Raw genomic sequence first — 12296 nt, 5'->3', positions numbered from 1 at the left:
AGTGGCGGGTGAATTTAAATTCATAACTATGTTATTAAAACCCAAATAAACGTTTTTGAATGGCGCCTTCGACAAAATAAAACCCAGACCATATATTAGACACACATTTTTTGCTTTTATTTATGCAATATTAAACATGCAATGAACAATTATACAAAAATTCGCTGCACATCAACAGAGATTCGTGTTCGGCCTTCCATTTGAACCAACTCGGGCATTTTGATTTTCGGGGTTTCTGTGGGATTTTCAACATCTATGGAACGAGAAACACTGTAATTGCATGGATTACAAATAAACACTCAGATATATAATCGTATAGGTACATATAATGTTGTTTTGTGGGGATTAACACTGAGAGCGTCGTACAACTAATTATATATGTGTATCGAACTTAATCCGTGTTCCGATTGCTTTTCATTGACATGTTTTCCATTCGCCGTTGACCAATTTCGTAAATCAATTTGCCTAATCAGTCTTTACTATAAGCTGATTGTACTTTTTACAGGGTATGCACAAGTCTGGCATTTTTGTTGGCCTCGCCTTCGTATTTAGATCGTTGTGAGTACACATCCTCGTAGAGATTAGCATTAACAGTAACCGATAGTAATAGTATTGATAACAACGGTACACCCACAAGATATGGGATCGTAATAACGTGATATATCTCATATTCTAACAATAGGAAGACTAGTGCCGACAGCTGCGATCAAAATAATATCTCAGGGTATTTTTTATCAATTTGCACTCAAGTTGTTAAGAAGTTGATTATTTTTGATTCATAAAGTTTGATTATTTAGCTCTTTGAAAATTTAAACATATAAATAGGTACTGACAAAACCATAATCAGTTGGCAAATGTTAACCGCGACACAAGTTGGAAAAACCTGTAATTATTTCGATCGCAACTGAAGGTATTTGTTTAATAACATCAGTTTATCAAGTTAATAGACGTCGTTGAAGATTCGTTAGTCGATTGCTTAGGCCCGAGGCAACACAGAGATAATTGCTGGTATATATATATAACACTTATCTAGGTACGATCTAGGGGTTATAAAAATAAACGACACGCACACGCACAAAAATACATATACAAACATCAATCGAGTTGCTAAAGTAATTGTCGATGGCTGCTGGTTAAACGCTATGAAGTGAGTGTATCCATTCGATCCTAGGGATCCTCATCCTGGATTGATTCAGTTGCTTGTGGATTGCCCGGTGGGGGTGGCGGAGGAGGTGGGGGAGGAGAAGGCGGGGTACTGGGATGCAGCTCATCCGCATCTATTTCGATCTCAATAGAGTTCTCCCGCTCCGTGATCTCCGGCATTTTGAGGGAGAAGCTGCTCAACTTGCGCTCCGCTGATCCCAAGGAGCTCTGGGAGTCGGCTTTCAGCAAAGTGGTCCTCCGTTCGTTTATGACCCTCAGTGAATCGTACATCTGCTCATCCGCACTGGCACACCCACCGTTTCCAGCCAATCCCCTTTCCATGGACCGTATGTAGAAAACGGAATCATCCCGCTCGCTCGCCACCCCTTTTTTGGGCCTGTAGAACTGGCGGGAACTATTGCTCCTGTACAGCGTATTGGCCACTGGCCTCTCATCCTCCTTCTGCTCGCTGCGTGCGAGGGGCAGGAACCCCGGACGTGCCTTCTTCGGCGGCAAGCTGCTTGCGTGGTGCTGCAGTTCGGTGATCTCCTCGTAGGACGCCTTGGGCTGTGTGGTCTCCTCCTGCTCCTCCGACTGATCCAGACTCTCCTCGGGAACGGCTGGCTCCATGCTGGATTGGCCCGACAGCTGGCGCACCGGTGGTGGTGGCTCCGAACATACAGATAACTGACTCCTACAAGGGAACCCGAGCTCAAATCAATCACAAATACTATATTAAAATTCAGGTTCAGTCTTTGCCGGCAAAAGCTCGTCGTATTTGGGAACTTGTTTTAGAGGGGCACAACAAGGACTTACCGAAACTCCTTCTCCACGGAGGGCGTGGCCGATGGACCGGAGCTGTAGCGCTTGGGCGAACGGAGAATGGATTTGGGCATCACCTCGGGACTGTGAAGATCCACTTGAATGCGCCGAGACTCGATACTTGATGTTCGACTGGCGACGGAAGCACAGCGGGCCGTCCAGCGGCCGCTGTACGAGGAGTCCGACATTGTAGAGTTTCTGTAAATAATGGTATATGATATTAGCTAGATAGCTTAGTCTCCTGGATAACATGAACTCACCGTCTGTGTCCTAGTGGGCTGCGACTGTGATCCCGCGTCTCTTCCTGTTCAATGGGTCGCTGCCGGGAGAGGACGTGCCGCTTGGCGGTGTCCGACCGCTTGTTCCGCTCACTGCGCTTCTCCGCGCTGGAACTCATGCCCAATCCGGGCGGAGGATTGCTGCCGCCGTCGAAGGAGGAGGCCTGCCAGTAGACACGACTGGCAGCTGGTGGCTGCAGCAGGGAGCACTCCCTGGTGGCTCTCTGGATCAGGCTGGAGGAATTGCTGATGATCCGAGCCGACGAAGAGGAGCCAGCTCCTCCTCCTGCACCTCCTGCTCCGGAGTGTTGGGATCCCGCTCCTAGGCCCGAACGCACTTGGCGCACTCGACGCACACTGCTGCTTGAGGATTTGTGGTGGTGGTGGTGGTGCGAGTGGCGGTGGTGGTGGCGACGGTGGCGGCGGTGCGAGCAATACAGTTCCCAATCCAGCGGCGACAATCGATTCAGTGAGAGCAAATTGTAGTAATTAGTGGGGACTGTGGTGGTTGGGTTTTGGTGGTTTGTGGCATTGGTGGAGTTGGTGGTGGTATTGGCATGAGCATGGGATCCGGACAAATCCGGAGCGGAACCTGCCCCCGAGAGGCGGCGCCACTGGGGACTAAAGCGATTGGATGCACTGATGGTTGGCGGAAGCGGGATGCGGATGCGGATTTCAGATTTCAGTTTTCAGATTTCGAAAGCGAAAAGCGGGCGGTAAGAGCGAGAAACAGCCAATCGTATAAGTGAATTTCGATATATACATATAATTTAGGTTCTGTTCCCAATGAGGTGATCATCCCCAATAGCCCACAACTGTACCTGAGTGACCTGGAGAATTGGACCAGTTCGGCGGTGAGTGCCTCGCGATCGAAGGGCTGCTGCGGATGTGAGTGCTGATGCGGATGCGTGGTGGAGATGCAGGCGCTCTGCGGCTGCTGGTGAGGATCACCCGGCGAGGAGCGGAACACGCCGAAGTGCTGATCCCAGCGACTCGACTGGTACTGCGCACCTATAGATCATTCGAGATTCCAATATATCAAAAGCAACATGACATTTTTAAATTCTCTTTTCTTTCATCCAAAACTATGAGTATGTACTTACCCATCCCGCGACGCTGTGACGCGGAACTTCCTTGGTTGCTCCGCGAGGGATTCTTGCTGCTGCCACCTCCTCCAGCTCGCAGCCGTGCTGGAACGACCTTAGCGGCGGAGTCTCGTGCCTCGAAGGTCATCACGCAGGAGGCCACCACGATGAAGCCCCCAAAACCCATGACAATGGGGCCCACGTACGCGAAGTTGTTCAGGTGGAAGCCCTTCAGGTCGTTCTTCACCCGCACCGTCACATTGCCCCGCAACTCGGAACCCATCGACAGATGATCCGCATAGTAGCCCAAGGTGGCCATTCCGGCGCCGAGGAGCATCAGGGTGAGACCCAGGATCAGGGCGCGACAGGCGTGCCACAGGCACTTCGAGGACATCTTGCCGCGCACCACCTGCACGTTCCATGTGGCTCCAGAGGCAGGGTGAGCCCGTCGCAGGTTGCCCAGCGAGTGCTTCCTCTTGGTGGTGCCACCACCACCGCGACGCGAGGGCATCGCTGCTGCTGTTCAATTCCTTTGGCCCGAATCGGCTGTCATCAATTTGGGTGCTGAAAAAGAGTATTTTCGGCATTTTCATTTCGTTGTAAGTAAAGCAGATTTCTAGCGGGGAGTCATCAATGCAAAAGTTCATAAATCTCACAGAACAAGTGGAGATGTGGTAGAGTATGCACCTCCACTCCCACTTCCACTGCCCCACCTGTTGCCCGTGGAAGGTCACAATGCATTCTCTATGCAGTGCTCACGGCGGTTTGCAGAAGGGGTGGTGGCTTCCTGGGGAGGTGGCATCCAGAGGTGGTGGCAACCAGAGGAGGTGGCGTCCAGAGGAGGTGGCATCCACCACCGGTGCAGCCTGCGAGTGCCGAACAATTAAAATCCGAGGCACAATGCCAGCGACGAGAATAGCTGAAGCGGCTGACAACCGCGTGACGGGGCTCAAGGAATGGCCAGAAGAATGGCCGACGCTCCTTGAAGGGCCCAGAGTCGACTAAGCCGCAATTAAAGCCAAACAAAACGCAGAAAAGCCCGATAACAAGGTCCACAATGCCCCATGTCCCCTGTGTTTCTCCACGAGTGTCGTACTTGACACGCCTGGCCCGAGAATCTGCTTAAATTTAGACATTTGTACATACCTAACCCATCACTCACCCATCTTTAGTTGTTTAAAGGAATATATGCATTTATCTTAGAATAATTAATAGTTTTGTACTAGAATGCACCTTTATTAAAAGCGAACGCTTGCGAATTCCGTGATATTTTTAGGTCCCAAAACGGAAGAGTTTTGAACTGGCAGCAAACCGCTCTCAACAACTCAGAGTGCAAGGATAAGAACGCTTTTTCAAAATGAAATATGCATGCAAGCCAAGTGCATTTCATGTATATTTCATTTTCTAAAGCATTTATTTTGCCGTGAATTCTGCTGGCTGACTTACGCTTTTTGTTGCCCGAGTTGTTTTATGGCAAGTGGATTTAATGTGAGTTTATATGGAGTTGGGCTTAAAGAGGCTATAAAGTTTATGCGATTTATATAGATTGGATGTGCCACATAAAACTGAAATCATTTTGAAAGCTGTCCGGAAGTATGCAACACAATATGTAAAGGATTCAGAACCGTTCTATCTTTCAACTTTCACTGAAACCCTTTCCTTACGAACTTTTCACTTCATCCACTTGAAAGGCAAATTAGTGCGTAATTCGAATCTAAGTGCCTAAAAGGTTTCTGGCCTTTAGTTTCCCCGAAGTCTTTGAAGTCTATGAAGTCCAGGAAAACCAACAAAGGATTGGTGGCTTACTTGTTGGCTCGTTCTTGGAACGCCGTGGTCCTCGCTCCTGTTGATGCTTCTGCTGCTGCTGCTGCTGCTGCTGCGAGAGCCTTTTGTGTGACCTAAAAGCAGATTTGCCTTCGCTCCGTCTGTATGTATCCTGTGTGCTGGCTGGTGCATATATTTTCGACTTGGCGACTTTGAGTGTGAAAAGCCCACTTGTCATCGTCCTGGCTGCCGTTTGAACTTGGATGCCAGCATTGTGGCTGCCGTCGCACCTGTCACTGCACTCCGCCGCTTGCTAATTGGGAATGTGATTAATTTTCACAGGTGAAAGCACAGGTTCCCGCAGGCAGTGGCTGCCTTATCCCGATCAACAACTCTTTGGCTTTTGGCAGCTGGCGAGACGTCTGCTCACGAGCAGCTTCCGCGCGCGTCTGATAAGACGAGGTCCATCTGAAACTGAAGTCCGAGTTACCAGCGCCACAACAGAGGCCAATCATCCCCCGAGTTATCCACTAGAAGGACTTTTTAACAAATTGGTCTAAACGGACAGTGAAGACCCGCTTTGACTAACTTGTTATCAGAAATTGATAGGAGTTTGAACTTGGTATGTCGCACTGCATGGGAAAATGAAACTAAGGGAGATTTCACTGTGCTCTAAATAAGTGGCGTCACCTGGTGTAGCACAGCACATTTATGGAAAGTATGTTATACTGCACTGCTTGCTTAACCATAAAGATTACTGCTATAAAAATAACAGAAAAGAACAAGGCACTGCTTTATAGCAGTGCGTTAACATTTATAGAATTTATAGAAAATAATTGCTTCTATACTTTGCGAGTAGCAAATAAAGGACCTCCAATGGATGACATTCCAAAATATACGTTTATCTTATTCAAAAATCTTTTATAAAGAAATGGATTCTTAGCAAAAAATTAATTCTTTTTGATACCTGATAATGTTTATGAAGTATTTCTTCTACCTTCACACCCTAGCAAAAGGCTGCCCTAAACTGCTTGTTCCGAAACGAAATCCCCCACACAAGCACCCCTCGCCAACTCCGAAAGGTGAGTCCTTATGAAAGTCTTAAATTCACCACAGCGGGGGAAACTCAACGAAGCAAGGACATGCGCAGATGACACATGAGAGAGCATCCCGTGGTGAAGCCGAGCACAGGACGAGCAGGACATTAACAACAATTGGGACCCAGTTGCTTAGGCAGTCATTGGCGAAGCCTTCAATCGCGTAGACGTTCTTCGCAAAGAACCGGATGCCGAGAATTGCGTTCTCCCGATTTCGACCAAGTCGGTGGTGTCGTCTACTTTGTGCGTGATGCCGTTCGCGTTCGAGCCGTCCCTGCGAGCTGCCTTCGTTTTGGGTTGCATCTGAAGAATGCATGAGGATTAGGTCCGCTGCCCAATGCATTTCCTTCAGATCCTCCAGCTCCTCCAGATCCGGATCCAATCCTTGTGTCCCGGTTCCGCTCCGTGTCCCCTGTGCATATTGAAGTCTCACAAGTTTGTGTCTATCAGTGAGCCCCGAAAGTGTATGAATCCCGAATGAATAATGTGAAGCATCATTTCAACTGTGGAAATGTGTGGAAATCGCAACGATCGTTCCTAGAGCACATGTTAAGCTAATCAATAAGGATATCCCTGCTTTATGTGAATTAATCAACTCGATATTTACGTGACGCCAAAAACCAAGAAAAGACAAATGGCCAAAGTGCGTGAGACGCCATAGGTGACCCCAAAAAGGTGACCCACAAAAGAAAAGCAGGGGAATGAGTCGGCGATAAAGAAATCGAGTCCAATGCAGTTTGTTAGAGCCGACAACGCCAGATTGCAAAATGCGTTTGAATGAACCAGCTGCAAGAACGCGACCCAGAACTAAATCAACGCCAGAAGCCACCAAGTTCTCATCATCCCGGGGTGGTGACCTTCACCTCGCATGCTCCGTGCCCAAGCGGATCAGGCTGCTCCTCCTCCTCATCACAACGATCATGGGCGGCGGACTCGTCCAGGCCAAGACCATCTACGACTCCGTGAACAGCATCCAGGCGCTGGATGCCCTGCTGGAGCCCAGGGAAACGTCCAAGGCTCCACTGCACACCACGCCTGCCACGCCCACTGCCCACACACACGCCCACATCCAGGTGTCCACGTTACGGAGTAGCTACGGTAGGCAAATTGCGAAATTGCTACTTGCTAGCCTGCTAGCTGTGCCATGCGGTTAATGCATAATTATATAATTGGTTTTCAATTATCCCGCTGACTCAATTGCCTCGCAGCCATTGTATTGGCAATCGTCGTGTCCAAAATACCTTCTAGAACTCGAAATACCCTTGGCAGGACACCTTTTCCATAGACGAGGAGTTATGGTTTCCAAAACGAGGTCGGCATTATCAGGGTTATTCAAATGAAAGCAAAGGTGTTACTACTTCGAGATACTTAAAAGTCATTATTGAAAGTGAAATGTGTGACTTATTTAGTTAAAGTGATAATCCTGTTTTCGATATAAAAGTCCCACCAAATTTAAAAATTTTCTAAGAGCGTGAAAATATATAAAAACCTTCCTTCCTTCATATCATTGATAAATTTGTTTAATTGGAAGTATTGTGAAAAATGTTTCGTTATAAATTTAACAACAGTTTGCAGCCAAAGTTGCACTTTCATAATTTTGAAGTTTCCTTTTGGGACAGAAATGCTTTCACGTGGAAAATACCTATTTTCCTTCGTATTTTCCTACATATTTTATGAAGAGTCAGGAAAACAAATATCTGCAGTATTTGTATTTGAAATAATTGTGATTTCACGCTTTGCTATTTCATGAGAAGGAAGTTCTTAAAGATAAATATTCCTAAATTTTACAGCTCTTAATAGTTTTTAAAATTTCCTATGACCCAAAAAGTTCAACTCTTTTATTTTCAAAATCAAAACATCGGAAGTTTAAAACCGTAAATTCGATTTCCTAGAGCGAATATTATACTTTGCTAAATATCAATATATGCAATGACAGCGAATTTTATTTGTGTAACTTTGGGGAAGCAAACTAAACATTTGTGTTGTGCCAGTGTATTCGCAGCGAACAAACAAACTCCCCCACACACATCGGCCAACTTGGCATTAGCATATAGACAAAAAGCAATGCACACAGCAGGGGCCACAATACTAGGTGTGATTACTGTACTGTAACTAAATGCAACTAATTGGGAGTTTCGAATTGGTTAATTAACACTAATTTGCATAAAGAGTTTAAGTGGTTTAAAGCATGAGTACAATTAAAAATCCTAACTAAAATATATTCAATTGAATTATAATAATTAGTAATAATAAATTTTAAATTATAATAATTTAAATGTTAATACAAGGCTAAGAAGCAAAAGTTTTATAACTTTATAAAGACAAGAAAAATATATATATATATTTTATGAAATATTCAAGACTTCCTCTCAAAACTGGCCCCATATCATCGCATTACTTGAAAAGTATAAATCAAATGCTATTTTTGTGAACACAGCTGTTCGCACACTCGAGTGGTTGAGCAATGTCATCAATTCTCCCGCCCACATCCCACATGTCCTCCTCCGCAAAACCAAAACATAGATTCGACTGAAATCAATAACTCCCTTGCAGAGGATTCGGATGATGGCGTGGATGGCGATTATGTCATCCCAGAGAGCCAGACCTCTGAGGTGGCGATCCTGGATCAGGATTCCGCACCCAAGAGCCAGGACATGGAGTCGCTATCCCTGCAGGCAGGATCGGGCACAGTTGCGCCAAAGAGCAGCGCCGATTCCGCCGGACACAAGAAGAACGCCTCCTTCCAGCAGATTGGCAGCCAGAATGTTAACGCCTTAGTGCCGGCCACCGTGGCCACCACTTCATCCGGCATCCCGTCGAGCAGCAACGCCTCCCTGGCCACGCCCACGGAGCCGGCGAGGAATCGCAGCACAGGCCTCGTGCGGAACTCCGCCGTCAAGGTGGACAGCAAGCATCCGCTGTCCAAGGGTCAGAAGACGGACGCGCCCATGCTGAACTACATCTTCGACACGTTCTCGTCGGCCAACAAGCACCACCACCACGATCAGAGGTGAGTTGGATTGGCTAAGCTGCCTGGATGCTATAAATATGATAACATCGTGTGTGTGCAGGTATGGCCCCCACTTCGAGGATGTGCAGCGGATTGGCCAGGCCACCAATCTCACCGTGCAGGCGGGCTCCAGCATCCACCTGAACTGCAGGATCTCGCTGCTGCAGGATAAGACTGTAAGTTTGGATTGGGATGATTTCTTTGAGGAACCCATTTAAGATCAACTCCTTTCTAGTAATCCAAACTGAAAACTGAAACTGTATCCTCTCTACTTTGAATGTAGGTCTCTTGGGTGCGGCACAACACGCAGGACGAGGGCAAGGACAATGGCAACGCCCTCGATCTGCTGACAGTGGGCATGCACACGTACACGGGTGATAAGCGCTACAAGATGGAGTTCCAGTACCCCAACAACTGGCGCCTGAAGATCACCAATGTGAAGAAGGACGACGAGGCCATCTACGAGTGCCAGATCTCAACGCATCCGCCCCGCGTCATTCAAATCAACCTGCACGTGAATGGTGGGTATCCTATCCTATATCCTACATCCCAAAATCCAAGAAACGGATATAGCAATGATTTAACGCAGCTCCGAAAGTGATGATAGTGGACGAGGTGGGGGATCCGCTGCAGGAGAAGTACTACGAGATCGACTCCACGCTGCAGCTGTCCTGCGTGGTGCGCAACGTGGCCATGACCAGTTCGGTGGTCTTCTGGAAGCACATGGACAGCATCCTCAACTACGACGTAACTCGCGGGGGAGTGAGGTGAGTGAGCTGCCTGATCTTGGTCAGGATTGCACAATATAAGGATAACTTCTCTCTCTCAGCGTCAAAACGGAACTGATGGAGGATGGAGCCAACTCGACGCTCTCGATAGCGAAGATCAGCAAAACGGATTCCGGCAACTACACGTGCTCCATCAGCGAGTTCCAGAACTTCACCATAGTGGTGCACATTCTGAACGGTGAGTTGGCTGCAGCTTAATAACCAAACCCATATCACCCAACATCCTTGCCGATCCTTGCAGGCGAGAGCTTCGCCGAACTGCATCATGGTGGAGCGGCTGGGATGCGGATGGATGGCACGTGGTGGACGCTGGTGATGCTGGCGATGCTGCATGCAGTGGCACTCCTTGTGCTCAGTAGTCTAAGGGGGGAGTTTAGCTAAGGTAGCCAAGGTAACTAGGACTAGATAAATGCGAGAACATCGTTTTCCCGCAGCTCTTTTTGTTGATTAATTGTAAAGATTCCGAATTGGATGAAGTGGGGGGCAGTTATTGGAAATAACTTAAAACGCAGCCTAAGTTCAACTGGCTATTATAGATATGTTTCTACGTCTATCATCAATTTGTACATGAGCAGGCACGCCTAGGATTAAGCTTAAGGATTAAGGATTAAGGACTAAGCTCGAGTGTATTTCAAGTGCGGAGAGAGGCCAACGAATTTCCCTAGCAGAATCTCACTAAGTCAGAGTTCATGGTCTGGCCTAGATCTAAGTCTAGTTGATACAGGAATGTAAAGCGTAGTGTAGTCTAAGTCACCAGCAGTTCATTATCACAGCTTTTGCGGCAAGGATCTGAACTCCTGCGGGAACTACTCAATGTTGAACTAATATAAAGTGCAATACGGTCATATACATATTATATACATACACACTCGCGGCAGAAGCATCAAATGATATGTTAATAAACGAATACTCGTATGTACGCAATAATAAAGTGAACTATACAAGAATCCAACAATTGCTTTTAATCAGCACTTCCAAATTATACTGCTACTTATGTACATACACAGCTAGTTAAGGAGATTAACCTATGGGCTTGGTGCAAAAGCCAACCTAATCTTATCACTAAGAGTTCTATTTGTTTTCATGATTTTGGCATACGAATTAGCATTCATATCTCTTGTGTTCCAGAATCGCAGAGATAGAAACTTGAAGCTATTTACAATTTCGCCTTGTTCTTGCGGCTGGCAAAGTCCATGATGGCCTGGAAGAACTCGGGATGCTGGAACTGCTGGAGCAGCTGCTTGCACTCCGCCTCGTTGGCCTGGATGAGATTCTGCACGAAGCCCTCCTTGATGAGGCGCTTGCCTTGCAGCAGGGAGTTCGTGGGCAGCTCGGAGTACTCACGCAGTTTGGGCCAAATCAGCGACTCCAGTTCGCTGGCCTTGAAGATCCGCGACACAAAGTTGAACTGATACGCCTCCTGGGCGCTGAGGCGTTCGTTCAGCAGCAGCACTTCCGACGCCTTGGAGCGGCCCAGGATCAGGGGCAGCATGTAGGAGGAGCCGCCCTCGGGCACCAGACCCAGCTTGGTGAACGGCGTGTAGAAGTAGGTCTGCGATGGCATTGGATGGTCAAGTCATGGTGCCATAGCAAGGTATGTGATACTCACTGTTTCGGAGCACCAGGCCACATCACACAAGCCCACAATGGTGGTGCCAATGCCGATGGCAGGTCCATTGACCAGGGCAATCACTACCTTCCTGCAGTTGACGAAGCTCAGAACCATGGCCTTCAAGTGGAGATTGCATTAAGTATGAGGTAGGATGGTGGCTATATAGATATCCAACCTTGAACGTCGCATTGGACTGCTTGAAGAAGGCGTCGATGTCGTCGGACTTGGAGGATTGGGAGAGGTCGTTGCCGGCCGTGAAGATGTCGCCCACGCCGGTGAACACCACAATGGTCACGCCCTCGTCGTCGTTGACCTCGGTGAGGACGCGGGTCATCTCCTGGTAGGCGAACCTGTTGATGCAGTTCTTCTTCTGCGGATTGTTGAACTTGGCCACCAGCAGCTTGCCCTGCTGCTCCACCAGTAGCTCCTTGTATCCTTGGTACGACATCTTGCTGCCACTGCTGCGCGCGGAATGGGCGACAAAGTCCAATTAGTGGATCATTTTACTCTGATTGCCGGTTTTTATTGTTGTTTAATTCTCCGATTACTGCGCATCAGGGGTATTCCCGCGCCACAAAGTTGATAGGTTAATAGTTGGTGAACCAGTCACTGTTTCAGTAAAATGTTAAATCCCACATAAGCTACTTTTTTTTTTTAGTATAAATAAGCTTTGATTTTCTCTTAATTTATCCAGTGG

General features: G+C 47.5%; 3 protein-coding genes across 3 annotated transcripts; 1 reads left to right on the top strand and 2 right to left on the bottom strand.

Annotated features, from left to right (window-relative positions):
* Positions 1-93: 93 nt before the first annotated feature.
* On the bottom strand, positions 94-5533 carry LOC120449701. Its single transcript, XM_039632316.1, has 6 exons — positions 5135-5533; positions 3347-3892; positions 3065-3254; positions 2226-2603; positions 1960-2163; positions 94-1837 (listed from the first exon to the last, which is right to left on the bottom strand). Exons 2-6 carry the CDS (start codon positions 3837-3839, stop codon positions 1168-1170), a joined length of 1935 nt encoding a protein of 644 aa, XP_039488250.1. The 5' UTR covers positions 3840-3892; positions 5135-5533; the 3' UTR covers positions 94-1167.
* An 809-nt stretch (positions 5534-6342) lies between these two features.
* Positions 6343-10934, top strand: LOC120449312. Its single transcript, XM_039631706.1, has 7 exons — positions 6343-7287; positions 8743-9199; positions 9261-9375; positions 9483-9720; positions 9789-9966; positions 10029-10165; positions 10229-10934. The coding sequence occupies exons 1-7, from the start codon at positions 6957-6959 to the stop codon at positions 10366-10368; spliced, it is 1596 nt and encodes a 531-aa protein (XP_039487640.1). The 5' UTR covers positions 6343-6956; the 3' UTR covers positions 10369-10934.
* On the bottom strand, positions 10925-12141 carry LOC120449315 (enoyl-CoA delta isomerase 2). Its single transcript, XM_039631707.2, has 3 exons — positions 11775-12141; positions 11597-11716; positions 10925-11539 (listed from the first exon to the last, which is right to left on the bottom strand). The coding sequence occupies exons 1-3, from the start codon at positions 12045-12047 to the stop codon at positions 11144-11146; spliced, it is 789 nt and encodes a 262-aa protein (XP_039487641.1). The 5' UTR covers positions 12048-12141; the 3' UTR covers positions 10925-11143.
* Positions 12142-12296: the final 155 nt, after the last annotated feature.

Source organism: Drosophila santomea, chromosome 3L (assembly GCF_016746245.2).
Source record: "Drosophila santomea strain STO CAGO 1482 chromosome 3L, Prin_Dsan_1.1, whole genome shotgun sequence".
Classification (NCBI taxonomy): Eukaryota; Metazoa; Arthropoda; class Insecta; order Diptera; family Drosophilidae; genus Drosophila; species Drosophila santomea.
Note: the sequence above shows the minus strand (reverse complement) of the source record. Positions and strands in the feature narration are given on the sequence as shown.

Coding starts and splice junctions, on each gene's coding strand:
- LOC120449701 (XM_039632316.1), bottom strand. CDS start 3,839: ATGCCCTCGCGTCGCGGTGGTGGTGGCACCACCAAGAGGAAGCACTCG. Junction 3,255..3,346: donor GTCACAGCGTCGCGGGATGG/GTAAGTACATAC, acceptor AATGATCTATAG/GTGCGCAGTACCAGTCGAGT. Junction 2,604..3,064: donor CAATTCTCCAGGTCACTCAG/GTACAGTTGTGG, acceptor ATCCTCAAGCAG/CAGTGTGCGTCGAGTGCGCC.
- LOC120449312 (XM_039631706.1), top strand. CDS start 6,957: ATGCGTTTGAATGAACCAGCTGCAAGAACGCGACCCAGAACTAAATCA. Junction 9,376..9,482: donor CGCTGCTGCAGGATAAGACT/GTAAGTTTGGAT, acceptor CTTTGAATGTAG/GTCTCTTGGGTGCGGCACAA. Junction 9,967..10,028: donor GTAACTCGCGGGGGAGTGAG/GTGAGTGAGCTG, acceptor TCTCTCTCTCAG/CGTCAAAACGGAACTGATGG.
- LOC120449315 (XM_039631707.2), bottom strand. CDS start 12,047: ATGTCGTACCAAGGATACAAGGAGCTACTGGTGGAGCAGCAGGGCAAG. Junction 11,717..11,774: donor AGTCCAATGCGACGTTCAAG/GTTGGATATCTA, acceptor CTCCACTTGAAG/GCCATGGTTCTGAGCTTCGT. Junction 11,540..11,596: donor TGGCCTGGTGCTCCGAAACA/GTGAGTATCACA, acceptor ATGCCATCGCAG/ACCTACTTCTACACGCCGTT.